The sequence below is a fragment of the Triplophysa dalaica genome, chromosome 4 (assembly GCF_015846415.1).
Source record: "Triplophysa dalaica isolate WHDGS20190420 chromosome 4, ASM1584641v1, whole genome shotgun sequence".
Taxonomy (NCBI): Eukaryota; Metazoa; Chordata; class Actinopteri; order Cypriniformes; family Nemacheilidae; genus Triplophysa; species Triplophysa dalaica.
The window spans coordinates 24,351,532-24,371,354 of record NC_079545.1 but is presented as its reverse complement, the minus strand read 5'-3'; the positions used below and the strand labels follow the sequence as shown (position 1 = coordinate 24,371,354).

At 37.0% G+C, this 19,823-nt stretch overlaps 1 protein-coding gene across 2 annotated transcripts; it reads right to left on the bottom strand.

Moving 5' to 3' along the window:
* Window positions 1-1,463: 1,463 nt before the first annotated feature.
* prdm8b (PR domain containing 8b) lies at window positions 1,464-6,224 on the bottom strand. Of its 2 annotated transcripts, none has more exons than XM_056746340.1 (4): window positions 6,052-6,224; window positions 4,152-4,376; window positions 3,648-3,879; window positions 1,464-3,310 (listed from the first exon to the last, which is right to left on the bottom strand). In XM_056746340.1, the coding sequence occupies exons 1-4, from the start codon at window positions 6,052-6,054 to the stop codon at window positions 2,058-2,060; spliced, it is 1,713 nt and encodes a 570-aa protein (XP_056602318.1). In that variant the 5' UTR covers window positions 6,055-6,224; the 3' UTR covers window positions 1,464-2,057. The 2 variants fall into 2 exon arrangements, with proteins under 2 accessions (XP_056602318.1, XP_056602319.1); XM_056746341.1 differs by having other exon boundaries at window positions 4,152-4,373.
* Between the last annotated feature and the right edge of the window lie 13,599 nt (window positions 6,225-19,823).

Here is a 19,823-nt window from a genome sequence, read left to right as displayed (position 1 = left end):
TTATAAATGGTCGTTTAAATCATATTATATCGCAGTACATTGCAAGTTAATAGTATTTGTTTATTTGTTAAATATTTATGTTGTAAATAATGTATTTTTCAAAAATACGGTTTGAGACGCTGCAGCCGATTAAACTTGGTGTGTGTCCATCCTTTATTCACCGTTAGATGGAGCACTTCCACTATTTAAAGGCCTCGCAATCCGTTTTTAAAATCGCTAATTTGGTTGAAGTATTCTTTTTAAAAGCTTGGTGTCACTGTTGAGCTATTTTACGTCTTGCAGCTGCCTCACGGGTTCTTGATTTCGAGGGACATTGTAAATTAAGACGTTATTAATTTATACTTAAAAAAGACACATGGATGTAACGTAAAAGTGTTTTATGGACTATTTTGGTTAAGCAATAAAATCATGGTTATGATGACCATGACGTTTAATTTGATAGATCTCAGGTTTAAAGTATGTTGTTTTATTGTTTTACTTGTAAACTCATGGCACATAGACTACGTAAAAAATGTCTAAATCAGGGTAATATCATTTTAATTAAAAGAAGGCGTTTGTGTTCTTTTAAATCAGTCAACTTGTGTAAAACTACAGCTATCCTTTTGAAAATGTATACGTATTCAGTTTAGGTTAAAGTCTGTTTTGCCCTTTAGAGTCGGATTTGGAACGGACTTTAACATTTGCTATTATTTTCCTTTCCTGAAGAAATTTAGGGCAGTGTTAACATACAAATAAAAAAAGTAAAAGTAATATTTTTATGTCGCATTTTTTGAGTCTTGCTATTTTAAAAATACATATATATTTTCATACAGTATTATTCCCCCGGTGATAGGGTTGGAAATATAATTAGTAAATTTAAATTTTATTTAGTATTATTATATTAATAATTTTTATTATTTGTCCACAAGAAGGTTGAAAATTAAAAATAAAATAAAAACACGACCCCTAGCTCTGTCTTTCTCTCAACAGGTAGTGGTCTAGCTTTTGTTGAAACCAGTAACTTTGTATTGGCATCTATTGTATTATTGCTCCCATATCGCTTATTGCTCCCTAGACTCTTTGTAAATCGCTTTGGATAAATGACTAAATGTTCATTTATTTTAATAAGCACGACAGTCACGAAGAGCGTTTTACTTACATTTTAAATCGACCTATATTGTAAGGTCAATGAATTTTAAATTTAATATTTAAGATCGTGTCTTATTCGCCTATTACACACGTTTAACAAAGTAAGAGAAAACTGCGTGTTCAACGAAAGAAGCCTATTTTTTTACCAACACCACTTTAATTTGATAATGGGTGTTAAGCCTTAACCAGTTCATGAAACTTATTAAACATTGCTTACTTACTAGTGCTATTCTGAAAGGACGCTACCCACTTCATAAAGCGTCCCTCTATGCCCGGCATTACTCGTATAATTTCCTATTAATTCACAATCAGGCAGAATTAACCACACAGTCAGGTGAAAATAAAGCTATTTTATTGTCAAAGCATTCAACATGATTAGATAAACTATCAAATAGTAAATTTCAGCAAAAGGAAGAAACACTGAATCTATTCCCCACAGACACAAAATATTACGCTTTGTATTCAAACAAAACAAGTATTTACATCGTTTCAAATAGACTGCATCTTAAACCAATAACTATCATTTACATGCATTCTTAAATACACTTCAACATCATACTCCCAGTTTTCAATATCCTTATAGAGATAACACATCATTGTATAACTCTCAATGAAATGGATCTGCATCTTACTTGGTTTATAAATTATACAATACTGTACAAAATTCCAAGTACACTTACATTAATATCGTCCCTTTTTTCAAATTATAAGTGCTTCATATAATAAATAGATTTGAGGATTTTAGGTCAAAATTTTCCATACACAAAAACATGACATTTGAAGAAATCAAACAGCAACGTTTTTTTAAAAGTGAGAACAAATGTGTTGGCATTACTCCTCCTGATATTCCCTTTTGATACAAAATTGGAACTTCTTCTCCAAGAAAAAAATGAATGGAGCAAAAGATAAAGATGTAGTAGAATTAATCCTCAGTTGTGAGAGGTCATGTGCCGGGAAAGGTGGTGCCGCTCTCTGAAAGATTCGTTACAGATCGGACACTTTAACTTTTCCTCTCTCCTTCTTTTAACAAGAGGCTCCATAGCGTACTCTTTTTTGTGGTGCGAGCGCATGTGGTAGACTAGGTCAGAGGTCATGCGGAAGGAAGCATTGCACTTGGCACACCAGTTCTGGGCAGGTAGGCAAAGAGAAGTGAATGAAGGGGGCAGAAGTGTAAGAGCAGAGGGCATCTGCAGCTGGATGGGGGCTGAGGCCTTGGGCCAGAAGGCTGTGGCATAAAGGAAAGGGTTCTGTTTTCCAATCCCACCCGGCACGGGGCAGTTGCTGCCTAGTTCTGAGCCTTGGAGCTTCGCGGCGAGGTGGTCTGCCTGGTAGAGTCTACTGGAAGAGACAGTGTCGCCCACTGCAGGATGACAGTCTACCGCCGACAGAAGCTTAGGTGCCATGACAAGAGGTGATAGCTGCGAGAAGGTGCGAGACGGCTGGCTAAAGGCACTCTTTCTCTCCGATCCTCCACCACCATGCTGGGGCACCGAAGTGAAAGCGCTGCCAATTGATGAGGTCCCCATTCGGGACTGCGGGGGCTGAGTCTCGCTAAGAACCTGTCTGATGTTTAGGTGTTTATCAATCGGGTTGCTGCTGGGCCGGCCAGCCTCCTTGTTCTCAGAGTTGGAGCTGGAGTTTTTGCCACTGTGCTTCAAGCTCTGAGAGGACTTCTTGACCTCTGTAAAGGCGCTTCTCTTGGTTTCTTTCGGCTCCGAAACAGGAGGAGAAAAGGCCCGCCTGCTCTCTTCCAGACCGTACGCTCCACGGTACTGCTGTGCCGAGTTGGCCAGCTCCTCTTTGGACTTGAGAGGCTGGGATAATCCACTGTTCCTGCTGTCCTCCATGTCAGAGAACTTGCGCTTTCCTGAGTTCTCGCTCAGGATTTCTGCCTCTTTGTCGCTCGGTGGACTGGTTCTGTTATTCTCTAAATCCCTGGCAAGATTATGAAAGTCAGTGGATGGCTTTCCGTCCTGTGGATTGGAAAAGCCATCGGATCGGCCCAGCTTGGGACTGGACCTGGCAGGAGGTAGACTAGCCTGGTCGCTGGCATCTTTGGCCTCCTCTTCTGGGCTGGCCATGCTTTGTAGTCTCTTAGTGCAACGGAATCTCAGATGAGCCAAAATGGGAAACTCGAATTGAAAACGCTGGCTACAGTCTGGACACGAAAAGGGTGAAGCTCCTGCAACAGATAATTGTGGAGAACAAAAGAGAAATATCAGGAAAGGCGTTCGCAAGCTGGTACACTTACATAATATTGAATCACAGATGGAAACATGTTTAAAGCATATTTAATGTGTGAATTGATTAAACATAAACAAATTAATTTATACATCTGTCAAGCACTAATTACATCATTTTAAAATGACTGTAATGAGAACTTAAATTTATGTTTAACGTTTCTCACTGTTTTAATTATACACCAACTGTCAAGTCACATTGTATTTTGATTTAATAAAATATTTATCTAATATTACACACGTTACAAAATGTCACAGATAGCTATTTCCAAAGTTTACCTTTATTTTTGACTTGGTTTCTCCCGGTGTTTAGGAGCAGTAACTCGATAAGATCTTTTCCATACCACACCAAGAGCTCTTCATCCTTCTCTATTCTCCTCAGTGACCTGTAGAAAAGCTGTCCGTTCTTCACATAGGCCTCTAAATTCTGTTCATCCCTGTCTCTTGCCGACTGCACGAGCCTCAGCCACATCAGGCCTTCCGAAGAACTGTTGGCAGCTGAGGTGTCCACCTGTAATCCAGCACCAGTAAAGCGGTTAAAAGGTCAGATGTGACTTAATTTCCTTCAAACATTCAGCTAAAACATCACTTTTCAAACTGTGATTGAAATCACTATATAAATTAGCCCTCATTTCATTGGCTAGAAAAGCATTTTTTGTACCACAATTATTCAGTTTTGTACAGATTAACAAAAGCTACAAAATAAATCTGAGTCTGTTAAAGACAGTTATCAAATGTAACATTTAAGCTGGAACTAGAAAACACACACGAACATGATCATACCCGGAATATGTAAGGTGCGGTTCGCTTGTCTGTGGACTTCAGAGCAATAAATGCGATGCTGTCATACAATGAAGTGTGGCTCAGAACACATGGGCCAAAAATGGCATTTTCTGGAATGTCGCAGGTGGTGTAGACACTGGTAAAAATATCCGTTAAACACTGCTGCATCGCCTTGGCGTCGCCATCCCAGGCCAGTCTCTGGGAACTAGATTCCTCCATCTTCTGCTGCAAGACAATGAATTAATGTTAGTAAATATTAAAGACGAACTATTTCTGTCATTTCTGTTTCTCTTAATTTTTTCACAGCTTTCATGTGGAAATAAATTGAGACCTCTGCACTACACAAGTCAATAATAAAATAATGCAAATTCTTTGTGCAAAAGTATAAGTTCTATGTAATATTGACCTTTCTTTGATGCAATCTATGTTTTAAATTCCTTTGAATTATGAAAGTTAAATATTATTAGGGTGTGTTTCAGTTATCCTGTAAAAGCAGAGAAAAACATTTACAAGCTGTGAGCGTACCTAATAGGTTACAGTAATTCTTAATTTCTATTTCTACATTTTCGTTTTCTTTGAATTTTAGGATGCAATTTCGAAAATATCTACATGGATTTGACAGGGAAGAATTATTTATATTTACAATAGCAGACCATCTCGAATTGATTTTAAAAGCTCCGTCAAAGTCGCAGATTTCATGTTAGCTAACCTTTAGCACCATTATACAAGAAGGAACGTATGTCTGGTCATTAGCATAATCCACCACTTCCCTTCTGAGACTTTAATTAAGGCAGCACGCGGAGATAATTATTTTTTCTTCTCCAAACCCCTAATGCCCATTTACAAATAAGCGAATATCCCGTGTCTTGTTACGCGTGCAGTTTACTCGTGCAACTTGTTAAACACAATAGGGGTTTTCTTTCACAAAATTAAAAACAAATCTGACATGTCAAACATTCACTCTTTAAAACGATTTATTTCTGTTATTTAATTTTATTGTTATTTTAAAAGACACACGTCCCGTGCTATTGGTTATTTCTCAGCATTAAAGATACAATAATAAATAAGCATGAAACATGTTTTCGATGTAACAAAAAGATGTGGGAAAAACTGTAAATTACAATCACGTATTTTGGAGCGAGAATTACCGGACACTTTATAATGTTATTTTATTTTTTGTCCTATTAAAATCTCTTATTTCGGCTACACATGTGCGTTTTCGGTTTTTCATCTGAGATGAAGGCTGCTGTTATAAACAACGTGCTCACCTGTTTCTCAATATTATTTTGTATTTCCATTGCAAGACTAAATGATGGCGCGCATAACAAATCGATATGAAGAAAATAGATAAACATATCCTACAGCATTTAAACGGCAGATTAAGCAAAGAAGATGCTGTTTTAAAGGGAAACGTTTGGCTCTCGTTTCGGGACAGAATTCTAAAGTTCCTTTCATCCACAGAAAGCCTTGGTGTGAATTTTGCCCTTTCTTTCACGATCCTGTCCTTTTGTAATTGTGAGGTCGCACTCTCACTCAACAGAATTCCACAAAGGATCCAATGAATATGCATTTCAGCTAAATACTATAATAGACCCACGAATATATGCGCATTTCTAAAATAGAGGAGACGAACTCATTGACCTCCTGTTTCAGCCTGAAATTTATTGGTCTTTGTTGGCTGTACGGCTTCGCTGTCATTCCAACTTTATGACAGTGTACCGCTTAAACCACTTTCCCCGATTCAATGACCCAACGTAGGCTATGGCTTTGTAAATCGGCGCTCTCTCCTCTCCCATCAGCGAGGTTTTTAACAGTGCTGCAAGGATGCTGTTTGCACGAAGCATCGTCCCACGAATGAATAGCCTCCGGATATTTTTAATGCAAAATTGTCATTACTCACCATGGATACAAAGGTAATATAATCCACAAGGTTTCAAAATTGCTGTCAATATCTTCAAGCAGGTGTTCGGTGCCTTGAGTGAAGTCCGTGCAGTCAGCACATTTCCTCGTCTTTTGAAAGTGACAGTGTCGCCGACCGTCTTATGATTCGCGAGTGTAGAGAGGCGTGCAGATGGGGCCGATACACTGACTGAGTGGCACCCAGATACACACTTTTTGTTTGCTGCACATAATCTGCCCAATGAGGCGTGACACGCTTGGTCTCCTCCCTTTAACTCTTCGGTCGCCGACAGTAAGATGCGATTTGTTTGCAGAGTGCATATTCAGAAACATTTTAAAATACATTGTAGTGACTTTTGCACAGCCTATAAGCAGAATAGAATAGGGAAGTAGTTCAGTTGTCTGTCCATTAAAAAAAAAACGTTTGATTAATATTTATTCATTTAATGAATAACAGTATTTTTTAATTAATTTGGCTCTTTAGCCAAAAACACTTTCTAATTTCTCTTTTACGTGCACCTTCTTCATTAAGGTGCTCTATAGGCATAGCCAACTTCTGTAACACAAGTCTCCACAGCTTCCTTTACAACATGTCACCACTTGCAATTGGCCTCCAAATGATGACTTCCACTGATTATCTTTATTACTTTTCACAGTTTTTAGTTTATCTTCATATATCACACTTAAGTGCATATGTGCTGCTCCTGTGATCTCCGGCTGCCTGAGAGAGACGCGGCTCATGAGCGCAGCAGGCTGGACTCTTGCGCACCTGCTCACTCTCTATAGGAGAACCTGACCTCGGCACGACTGGATTCATGATGTCTCTGTTAACACCTGCGAGAGACCGAAGTGAGTATTCAAGCAAATAAACGCACGCGGTTTATTTCAGTGTTCCGAAACGTAACCTTTAACGTTTCGGTGTGTTAAGGACAAGCAGGCTGAAGTGTTGATAAGCTCCACAAAATCTATACATTCTTCTGTGGGAGGGTTTATAGGTCACGGTCGTACTAGGTACTAAGACTTTGGACGGCGTCCAGCATCTTAACCTTGAACGTGATAATTAATAATCTGTCATTATCGATCACTTTGTTGTGTATTTAGCCGCGTTTATAACTACAGAATGCTACGAACTTTTGTACTGCTGTATTATAAAAATAGCATTTTGGAGACCTTTGCAAACACATGTAACTATAGACCTAAATGCCTAATTTACTTCATTTGTAAGACCATATAACACATTCCGGTGTTCTTAGGCATACATGAGGGCAAGTGGGTGGCTGTCCTTTCCAGAAGTGAAATCATGACATCATCATCATCTCCAGTAATTGTACACAAATACTGTGTTGTTTTACAAAAGGTTATTTCCATTTTGATAATAGACAGACCAAGTTTTACTAAATGATCATTCTGGAATAATAAAAATATTAGCCATCATTTTTTTTTGTGAAATGTTTGGAAGACCTCTTAAAACTTTTTTGTTTATATTTGCCGACAAATGTAAATGCAAAGCAAAGTTATGCTCATGTCAATACATTTCTGATGTATTTTTAGTATTTCAAGTTTCCAGGGTCATAATTTGGACATATTATATAGTATAATGTATTAGTTTAAGTATTTAATTTTTTTGTAACGTTTACTCATACAGTCCATAACACACAATTCACAGTTGAAGGATTTTTTTCATCTGATATTGTAATTTACTGAAATTAATTAATCAGACAGACAATTATTTTCTATTTTGAAGATCTTCATGGTAGATTAAAAAATAGCAACTCGAATATAACAGTTTATCAAGTGGAACTAACTGAGGTTGATATGGTAAATTATTTTTGCTTTCCACAAAATGCAGTCTTGTCTCAGTCTATATTTTCTTACTTTTCTACACTTCTTTTCACTGAATCATATTGGCACAAGGTTTGTGGGCATACAGGTCTTTTTGTAGATACAGGTCTCTTGAGAAAAAACTACATGCAATTTACATGATGTATTCTGGATTATATGATTTTTGCCACCCTTCCTATGCATAATTGTTTTTTCCTATTCTGAGGTCTTTGACATATAAAGATTTACACAACTCTTAATCGTAGATCTCTTTGTGCACAGAACACTTGCCCAGCCAAGCATGATAAATACTCTTTTCCTATACAGTTTTCCCAAAGCTTGCTCAATCAGTAGCCATCTGTTTAGCTCATGATCTGCAGGGTTATAGTGGCTGGCGGAGGCTCTGCAATGGACACTGACTCTCCCCTCCTCTTTTATTGTCTTTAAGTCATACAGCCCCTGTTTTAACTACTATACTGGGGATATCTTTTCCTTGTGTAAAGTGAATGACAGATTTGAATTCTCTGTAGGACAAACTACTTGTTATACTTATACTTATATATTATGTCAGTTGTCAATGCAAAACAACTCTTTTTTGAAGTCACAAAAGCCCATGTTAACATCACGCAAAAACCTAAGAGTGCATTTTGTTTTATGTTGTAAATAATAATTCTGTTTAAAAAGGTCAGATGGAAGATTATAGTGAATTCTGAATTATAAAATGTCAAGGGGTTCAATAATAACTTGTTTTACATGTTGTATTCAGATGTGCTGTGTGCTAATGATACAATTTTATTACCAGCAGGGAAGTGCAGAAACATCTGCGTATTTCAAACAGATGCAAGTCAGGGCACAACATGGTAAAAAATTGTTTTGTCGATTGTTTGTATTTAGCAATTCAGATGTACTGCACTAAATGTCTTGCAAGGGAATATGAATGACAACATATACTGAATAGCAATGAAGATCAGCCCTGGGCCTATTGAGGTAAAAGGCTCATAATAATCAATGTTTTGATTAATGTTTACATCTGGTGTGGCATTGTCATATTGGCAGGAGGACACATATTTATGCAATATAAAGCTCAGCACCAACTGTTCATTTCTTCAGCAGTCTGGAATAGTGGTCTTTCTAATGATATTTTATGCAGTTGTAAGTTATTTCTCGAAGATTTTTTTTTCTCGAAGAATTTCATTGCGTTAACAGACAGACAGACTGCATTTGATTAGATTGAATTAGATTTAGAGCAGGAAACTGAGGACTTAACATGGTCTTTCCAATGGAGGGCAGAAGAGGAAAAGGAAGGAGTCTAATCCTTGTAAGGAAGAACGGACATCGTATGTCAAGTGTTTAGAGCAAAAGAATAAAAACAGTTTGCATTATCTCTCTCTCTCTCTCTCTCTCTTCTCGTCATACACACAAACACACACACACACACACACACACACACAGTGCACCGCATACACACGAACACTAATATACAGGTGCCTTTGCAGTACGTAGAAAAGTATCAAAGGTTCACCCATAAAATTACTAATCCCAAATCTTCTTCTATACTCCTTTTCATATGAACCCTCTGAGCTGCGTTTGCATAAATGGTTCTTTTAAAGGGGTACAAAATGGTAAATAGAATAATTAATAATGAACCACTTTTATATCGCATCCAGTGATTATACAAATGGAGGAAACTGCCAAAAATATTCTGTTATGGCATATGGCACTTCAGCTGCCATATGTGCCAGTTTTCACTAAAATTGGCACCACGGCTCATGATGGTCAGTTGTGACTGCCAAAAACACAGCGAGGGCTGTGCAGAGAGAGAGCGAAAGGAAGAGGGGGGAAGCTTCATTGCCTCAGACAAGTGCACTGATGTCCTTCTGCAACTCCCACAGCACAATCAAGAGCGTGTTAGTCAATGCCAGAGAAAAGATTTGGAAAAAGTGATACGGGGGACTAATCTTTCACTTCCCTATATTCCCTGCACTTGTTCAAAGTTTAGACCTATCAGCCTCTGTGTTTAGTGAACTTTGCTGGGAAGTGAAGGAGACATTTAATCATCACTCCCTTTGATCTTTTATTTTCTGAATACAATGGAAACATAATGCATTATACCCCTTTTTCTTTATGTCTTTGTGAATCTCTGTGTAGAGAAATGTCTAGAAGTGTTTAAATTAGGTTCTTGTGTTGAGCATCTAGATGGAGTCATATACATTTTGGATGTCAGAATTGAGCCCAGTGACATCTTCTGCAACATGGCACCTGTTCAAGCTGTCCTCTCTCCACTATAGGATTCTGGATTTTTTTATGCTGTTTTTAATCCAGGTTCATAGTACAAGAGAGTCCAGTCCTGGCTCTGAGTCATCCAGGCCTCAGATCCCACCCTAAGCTGCCAGACTAGCACAGGGTCGATGGCTGAGTTTTAATGTTCCAGGTTTTGGGCGGCCCCAGGGCATATGCTGAACCCCCCTGTGATAGGAGGACAGCTCATGTCTGGCAGTGAAGGACTGGGCCGGGCCCCAGCAGTCCTTCAAATTCTCTCTTACACAGGTCTCTTATGGTGCCACTCCTAAGTAAGTAGTTAATAAGTTTTAGGAAAGTTTTGTATATTGTGGATTCATATGATCCTGGTCAAACAATTTCTTGTGTCTACAAAGGTTTAGCGCAGTGTAATGGAAGAGAATACAGGGGTCTTGAGAATCATTTTTAAGAAACTTGATATATGCTGTGTTATGTCCACAATGTGACCCGTGGAAATGGCCTGATAGCCTATGTAATGGTCAAAAATATTGTTTTAATGTGGCTGGGGGGTTTTCCTATAAAGGGGATGAATTTAAAGTGACACTTCACCCAAAAATGAAAATTCTGTCATTTTCACACACACTTGTCATTTCAAAGCTGTATGACTTTCATTCTTCCGCAGTACACAGACGACATTTGAAGAAAGTTGGTAACTGACTGGCACTGGCACCCACTATTGTATTGACAAAAAAACAGTGCAATGTGAAGGGGTGCCGGTTACCAAAATTCTTCAGAATAACATTTTTGTGTTCTGTGTTTTTGTTTGAAATAACAAGACGGCTGAGTCAATTATGCCAGAATTTGCATTTTTGGGTGATCTATCACAAGAGTCAGCTTTTTAATGCAGTTTTAGCCATTCTACCCGTAAAGCAAGTAAAGTTTAGCATGGTGTTGGCAAACTAAAGCAATGTAGCTCAACATTAAATAAAATGAGAATATACTTATTGAACATCCTAAAAATCTAGTTACAATACAGAGTACTAAAATCTTGACTCCTGTCAGTGTGTTTTGCTACTCTGATGTACCCATGAAATGGCATTAGTTCAATCATGTCTTCGGAAATGAACAACACGTGAATGTTTTCCCTTTATGTCAGCATATTTTATGATTTTCTACTATTTTTCAATTTTCCTGAGAGCTACCTAAGGGCTTAATCCAGCTGTTGTTCTCCATAAATTAAACTCTATCATGGCAGCAGAAGCACACTTAGGGGTATAGACATTTGATGCTGTTGTTTTAGTTTATTTTTTTACAGAGTGTGTTTGATGTTGCAGTAGAGAGGGGTGATTTGGTAAGTTGATGGCAAATGCCTTGAGGAGAAGCTGTCAGCACAGCCAGTTACCTCTGAAACCCATGTGGCCTGAGCCGACCGTGGCAGAGAAAATCAAAGACAGCCAGCAAACTGTGGAACGGCGGGACTCTGCGGGGCTGCCCCCAGATCAGGTGTGTGTTTGAGAGAGTTGCACACAGGCAGTGTTCTGATTCCCAGCATGGGGGTAGATAGAGGAAAAAGTTCATGAAAGTTTAAAACTGGCCAAATGACAATGAGCTGAGGATGTGTTTGCGAGCCACACTGATTCCCACGATTCATTTGCTGGCTGATGGATTGAGATGGCATACATAATTTTTTTGATTCATTATCATTTTAAAAGGAATGCATTTCAGTATAATAGTCACACCTAAAATGTGTTTGTAATTGCAAGGTTCTTGCAAACAGATAGATAGATAAAAAACAACACAATTGTCACGAAAACTATATTTGTTTCTCGTGCAAATCTGACTTCTCTTGATCCACCCTTCGAGTTGTTGTTCTTGGACTGGGCCTGTGAAAAAGAAACAGACTTCCCTGAGCCCAGAGTATACAACGTGCTACCAGGAAACCAGCCAGAATCGATGGCAGAGCCGTCCACCCATCTCCTTATTCATCCCATGAATTTGGCCTCGAGGAAAAAGCCTGCCTTCACATCAAGGATCCTGCTTCCAATGAGACGCAGGCCTGCCACATTCCCCTAACGGACTGCAGTGTTTGTCATTGATTGTTTCTGAGCCGTATCAAAGTTCTACTGAAGCATGACGTCCTTTCCACCGTTCATAAGAAATAGAAGAGAGTGTAGCACTTCGTATTAGGTTAATATAGGTTGAGGTTGTGGCCGAGCAGCTCAATGTCCAGCTAAATATTGCACAGATTGGCCAGAGCTTACTGGTATCATAAGTGTTCACATTAAATGTTGTTTAGGTGCTCCGGAACACACAGCTGCATCGTCCATTTCCGTCAAAGTCATTTAATCGACGATTAGTGACCATATAGAAAAGAAAGAGAAAGTGGGCACTTAAGCATGAGGATTTCAGGTAGTCAGGAAGATGTTTTTCAATGGCTATTTAATCTCAGCTTGCCATGGGACATGGGTGTCTGGATATGCTTCTCCACTCTTCAAAAATACATTCCTGTTTTGTGGCACTAAGTTTTTAAATTGTAGATCTGAGATGATTTTTGAGCCATTTAAAATGCCATGGTTGGTTGTCATGCAAACTATCTTCTATTCAATTCAAATGTATTTATACCCACTTCACAGAACATAAACACTGTAGCACTTCAGGTTTCATTTTAATTCATTTCATTTAAAAAAGTTACCTATTAAATTAATTTAAAGATATTTTTTTAACATTTTGATCTGCTTAAACATGTTTTGTTGGTTGAATTTTGTTTATAGTGCTGCTTTACAATGTTGCTTTTTTTTTCAAAAAAGCAATTACAAAAAGAGGAAAATTGTTAAATGTACGGAATACACGGAAGATTTTATCATTGTAAAAAAAAACTGCTCAGGAAATACATTGCAGATTTATTTTATTTTGTATTAATTTCATCGATTGCTTTGGAATAATAACATGCTCGGGTGAAAAGGATATCATTTTTATAGTTCTTGGCAAATGTGTTAGCTTGTATCTATTTATTTCATTTAACATTTTAAGAAAGACATTTTCTGGGATGCATATCGCTCCACTAATATTTATTCCACAAAACAACATTCCCACACAAAGGATGATATCCAAACATTACATGAAGTCCAAAAATGAAGGCCTGCATTTTAGCCTGTTTTATTCTTACTATTATGTTTTTGGCAGATGCCTCTGTACAAAAGCAATTTACACAGTGTGCACATTGTTTGATGCTTAAAGAACAGTTGTAAATGCCGTAATGCTTCACTGTGTATTTCCTGCCTCAGCTCAGCTATGTTTCTACATGTACACCTGGCAGGGCAACAATTGTTTGTGTTTCGGTGCGTTTCGATGGCGCCCACTAAAAGGTTGTTTGTGCACACAAATACATCCAGTATCTCATTGGCATCTCCAAAAAGGAAAAACAAAAAGGTATGCATGTCCATCTGTCTGGAAACTGCAGCACTGGTGATGATCCAGACTCCTGATAGAAGGATGTGGTAGACCAGTGAGCACTGCAGCTGCTTCTGCCTCTCACTTGTTTTGGACATTTGTGTTATGCTTGGCCCCAATGACTGATAGAATCATTCTAGATGTGCCCTGACATCGCAGACAGCTCTCGCCAATGAATGAGAAGAATGAGAGAGCCTCGCATCAAGCCGTAATGGCAGGTGATGTGTTGCTCACCCAGCTTTGGAATCACAATTTTGATGCCTTAGTGTGCCACATATTTTTTTCGTGTCTGCCTTTTTTGTCGCCTAATATACAGTATAAACAAAAATAACGATTTGTTACTTTGTGAATAACTTTAATTTTTTTAAATTAGCAATAATTTAAAGGAATAAGTCCAAACTGAAACCAAAATAAAGTAACCATTCTCGCAGCAGGCTGGGAGGATCCAAAATGTGCCTTCTCAACCATGTCATAAAGTTAGAAGCGGTTTTCATAAACTCTAGCTAATAGAAAGTGACACTGCTATTTTTCTGGCTGTTGTAATCTCTGCTCGGTACTCCTGAGAAGGATGAGGTGGAAAAATAACAAATGCAGAGCGTGATTGTGCAGGCGGTGGTAGAGATGCCAGGCCATTGAAAATGGCAGCTGTCAAGACAAGCTGACAGAGAGAGGAACTCGCGCAGGCTCTTGCTGTCTGATGCCTTTGTCACATTGCAGTAGAAACCTCAAGGAGTTCACAGAGATCTAAGGTGGCAAGCTTGTCATATTTATTAAGTAGATATCCCACCAACATGTGAACCCGAGTGTGACCACCTAAATAATTGTTTAAAAAGGAGGACATTTTTTTCAGTGTTCGGAACATTTCAGTACTTAAGAATTGAAGTAATTGACTAAGGATAGTGCCTGTTATCGTTAACATGATCTTAAGATACAGTATGCTTTATATGTTACAAAATAGAATTTAATGAGAAAAAATATCATAGTTGATTGTAAAGACATGGCACCCCTGTACATTTTAGAATGTGGAAAAGTGCCCTGGGCCAATGTAACTAGAGCATGTATTAACACAGTTAAATTGCTGTTTGTTATGTGTTACATCAGCTAGGAAGTCATGAACTTTTTCTTTGCAAGTCTGTTTTCCCTGAGGGATGTTTCTATACTGTATTTTTTAGCAATTAAATGGTGAACAAGCAAATGTTATTTAAAAAAATCTTGACAAGCAGTGAGGTAAATCCTTCAAGTGACTTTATTTTGACTAAATCTAAATTATGAGAGCTATTGGTTGGACGTTTCACACTGTGCTTAAAGGATTAATTTACCGAAATATGAAAATTATATAATAAATTAGTCACATCACACTTTCTAAATGTATTAGGGAGTTTGTAGGAAATAAAGCAAAGATTTAATAGAATGTTTGCTAACACTTTCCTTGAAGCATATATGTATAATGCATTATAAAAGTAGTTTTAAAGCATTGTAATGCACTTTTTAATGCATTATAATGTCTTATAATTAAGTTTTATTACAGTTTATACATTATGACACTTAGCAATTCATTGTTACACTACACATTTTAAATTGGTTATACTTCTTTACAACTGCATATAATGCATTACAACACACATTATGAAGAATTATAATGCATTTTACCCTTTAATAACTCTTTATAATGCATTATACATACAAGCTTCAAGGAAAGTGTTACTGAATGATTTTATATTTTTATGTTGATCCTCTTGTGTAATAATATTTTTTAGTCATTCTCCTGAGCTATATCTCTGTAAACGTTTTGCCAAGCCTTCTCAAATCTTTGTCAAGGAGCTTCAGTTTATACCCCAAGTACAACTATGCAACACAGTTTTTTATAAATTTTTAATAATATATTTGAAAACAAAATTAAAGACAGTTTTCTCGCTTTTTATTGTAGGTACCAATAATCAAGTACATCCATCATAATATACTGTATTGTGGTTCTGAAGATAAATGACAGATTAAAAAAAAGTGATTTTAACTTTTATTTATATTTTAACAACAGTTAGAATTTTTTTACAATAGTGACACTTAAATTGGAATAAACAATTGTGTGTCCTGTTTTCTCACTGAAACGCAAGGCAATTGGTTATTTAAAGCAATGGCGTCCCATATTTATTCAATCAGTTGACACTGCTGTACTGTATTTATCCAATCGAGACTGTTGACACAGCACATGCAAATAAGAACGATGATATCATATTATAAATAGCTTGGGTTAAGAAGTAAACCGAGGTATTTATAAATAAAGTATGAGCAGTGTGAAATGTTAAACATATAACCCCCTCACATTAAGAATGACCCAGGTTTAACAATCTCAATTGTGAAAACCTACAGTATTTTGTATTAATATTCTTCCTTATAGATCCAGAGTAGTGCCACACGTGTATTAGTTTTACAGTATAAAAATATAAGTTATGTTATTATGAAGCACATGTAATTATTTATATAAGTCTATTGTGAAGAGAAATACAGATTTGAATAAATTAATAGCTTTAGTCTTTTTTATATGAGCGAAGACAATCTTGATGCCGTGTTTATGCAGTTGCTTATCCACCACGGCCACCTGCGTTATATCATAAGATATAAAAAGTAAATACAGCTAGAGAACAATACTGACATTTATCTAAGCTCTGGACAGGAAGTTGAGCAAACAATCAGTAGAAGCAGGTGTCATTTGATGGACAAAGCTGCCAGTGCAGGCTGCTTGTCAAGCGAGTAAACAAAGAGAGAGATGGAGAGAGAGAGGAAATGACATATTCAAATTGTGCTGAGAGACAGATTTTAATTTGATTGTTCTCTGACTGCTTTCAACTGCTCTTCACCAAGCAAATAGGTGACAGGTCCGGTGGTAGTACTGTAGCGGTGACCAAATATTTTTAAAGGAAATAAAATTCATTCAGAATGTTTTATTGTCTTGTTGGTTATATCTTTAAATCAGGACCATCGAAATTGTTCATTTGTAGGGTAGATTAAATTGTGCAGATGTCACAAGACATGTTCAAATGTATTTTTTTGTCATTAGAAAGGAGTCTTTAAAGGGATGGAACATAAAAACGCAACAATCTAAAGAAGAGACTAAAATTAAAAGTAGGTATTAAACTTTAAAGGTGGTTAAAGGAGTTACATTGCATTATTGTTAAGGCCTGATCTATTTTAAATTTAATACAAGTTATTAGAATATTAATTTTACATTTATTTAAAATGGGTGTTGAAAATAAAAATACAACAAAACACATCAGAATGTGTTGTGGTATCTCTCTCTCTCTCTGTCTCTCTCTCTTGTCATGCACGTGTGAGCACTCTTCTTCTTCAGCATCTTTTACCTGCTCTGATTGAGTCTTTTTACAGGTCAATCCTCATGAACCCAGCCCTGTCTGGTTTGATTTCCACCTCTTCAGTCCTACTTCGGCACGTTCATGGACGCCTGATCCACGCACAAGATGAAGGACGAGCAGGCACTCCGCAGAATCCTCTCATTAAGATGACAGGTCCAACCATGGCAACAATTAATTCCATTCAGCCACAATTCATCCCTTTTTTCAGGGTGCACAGAAGAAATGAGAGGAGACGTGCGAGTCGGACTCAGCTGAGTTTGAGTCCCGTGCTATGACAGATATTCTGAGGTACTGATGCCATGAACGACACTGATGGAGGTCTGGTCCAGCGGGATGGACTGGCCTTAAGTAGCACTAGTCAACTTATGGGACAAGAATGTGAAGAAATATAAACACTAAGTAGTCTTTAAAGGGAGACATCATCAGGTCGACCCATGAGCTGCAGTGGTGGACAACCACAAGATGTGGTCAAATTTAGATTGCTAAAATCAGTCTCTACTTTTACAATTTCCACGTCACCCTAGTGGCTGAAATGTGAACTACAGTTGAACTTGTGCTTGTCAGTAACAGTAAAAGAATGTTGCACCATTTTTTTGCACAGCAAAAAATTGGAAGATCTTGTTATCCTAGAAAAGATACAAATCTTGTAGCCTGTAATGTTTTTTAAGGGATACTTGACCCAAAATTCTGTCATAATTGACTCACCTTCGAGTCTCAGAGAAGGATATTTGTACGGATGCTTATAACCAGAAAGACTTGACTTGACATACAATAGTAGTCAAAAGTGCCCCATAACGGTCCTACATTCTTAAAAAAAATTGGTTGGGGCAAGATCTGTTTGGTTAAAAGCATTCTTCCATATGTCTTTCTTTCTCTGTGTTTCTCAGAACAAATAAATTCATACAGATTTGGAAGAAGGTGAGTTTTCATTTTTTGGTGAAGTATCCCTTGAGCTGCTTGCTAGAAAAATATATTATAGTAAAAAGTTCTGAAAAAAACATTTAATTCTTATATTTTTTACTGTCTAAAGTATATTATTCAAATACAAAATAATATTTTGTGGAGATTCTGTGGATGTTAAGGGCTCTTTATGCTTCATGCAGTGAATTTGATTCTCAATGCTGGCAGGAAATGAATGGCTGCCCACTGCTCTCACTTTTGACAACTCTTTATATGAAGTAAATATTGTACAACCTTCATTGCATATTACCAACCAATTGACATGCTTCAAAAAGCATCAATAATGAAGACTATTTGTCTTTTGTGATTTCTATACAGAACCAATTGTTTCTTGGCGGTTGTTTACCAATTCTACGTAGATGCAAATGTTGAATGCTGAAATTATTGATACACCTTTGTATTTTGTTATGGACTCAGCTGATAATGAGTTTTAACACCTCAATGCATTTCACAATTAGTTGAATTGTTTTCCTTGTCATTTCCAATTATTCTTATCACTAAAATGTCCATGACAAACCGCTGGAATAGAACTTCCAAGATTCCAATGAAATTTTCAGTACGTCACCATAATTAAGCATGTAAAACACAAAGAGTGTTTACAATACCAGCACTACTTCAGCTCCATTATCTAGATATACAACCATTATCAATATAATATATGCAAATTGTGATGATTCAACTGTTTGATCATAGCCTTCTTAAAAATTCATGATAGTTTATGGCGCTTTCCGCGTCTCAAAGCACCACTACATTATACCTAGCCTAACTCAATCACTTTTGTTTTCAAAAGTTCTAATCAAAAGAAAATGCAAAAATGATTTTTGATGGTATTGGTAATTATGGCAATGAACAATGTGAATGAAATTAAATGAGTCCTATTGGTGCAGTGAAAGATCAATGAAGCAATTCATTGTCGTGCTGCCGAGATCCTAAGGAATTCAATGGACAAAATCATACAAACATAGTGAAATTAAGGTTTAAATAAGGCTTTAAAGATATAACAGAGATTTTGTGTTATCATCGGCAAGTCATTCTCTGTCATATTTGACTGGCATTAAACTAATATGGAATATAGTCTTTAAAGAATAAATGTACAGTAGATTGGATATTTGCCTATATGATTACTAAGATAATTATAGAGAATATCGGAATGAGGAATTCCTTAATAAAAGAATACTTTTGCACATAAGGTTTTCTGCATCAAAGTAAATTCAAAGCAAAGGCACACATGTGTTGTGAAACAAATAACTTGGCAGTTTTTCATATAAATCTGGCTCTTAGTCAGTCATAAATTAAGGACGGATGTGTGTTCCATTCAGAAGTGATCATCCCTTTTCCCGTCTGGGATTCACCCTCGACAGTTTTTTCCTTTACTGTTTGAATTTACCTTGATTTACAGTATATGAAAAGGCTTTAAGATATAAATTAAACATGTCCAATCCCATCATTATTCTTGATTTCCTTTACCACAAACTAATACAAATTTTGTAAAATGGAGATTAATAATCTGTCAAATAATCTTTAGAGGTCTCATGGGAACGTCTTTCTTGTCATAGTGTGCCTTCTAATATTTCACAATACCTGTGTGAATATATTGCCGTCAGGGTTTATTGCATGCTCATTAAAATTCCCACACTAAACAGTGACTCAAGGCTAAGTTTGTCACAAGTATGAGTTAACAAAGTGTTACATTTAGTTTCATAACAGAAGCAGACTTCAAAAGTATTAAAATCAATTTAACTTTTAAATAAGAGTGTTTCTACAAACTCCTATTAGCATTCAGTAAAATAAACGTTACTTACTTTGTTAATTATTTAAAAACAAAACCCTTCTCTTTAATTAAACAAACTGTTTGAGGAGAACTTCAAACATATTGAAATCCAAAACCTCTGTCGGACATATGGGCGGTCGCGCATGCGCATTAAACTAGGTGAAA

Excerpts from the sequence above, each read along its gene's own strand:
- prdm8b (XM_056746340.1), bottom strand. Across the intron at positions 3,880-4,151 it reads CCGCACCTTACATATTCCGG|GTGGACACCTCAGCTGCCAA; the intron begins GTATGATCATGT and ends GCTGGATTACAG. Across the intron at positions 3,311-3,647 it reads AAACCAAGTCAAAAATAAAG|GAGCTTCACCCTTTTCGTGT; the intron begins GTAAACTTTGGA and ends TATCTGTTGCAG.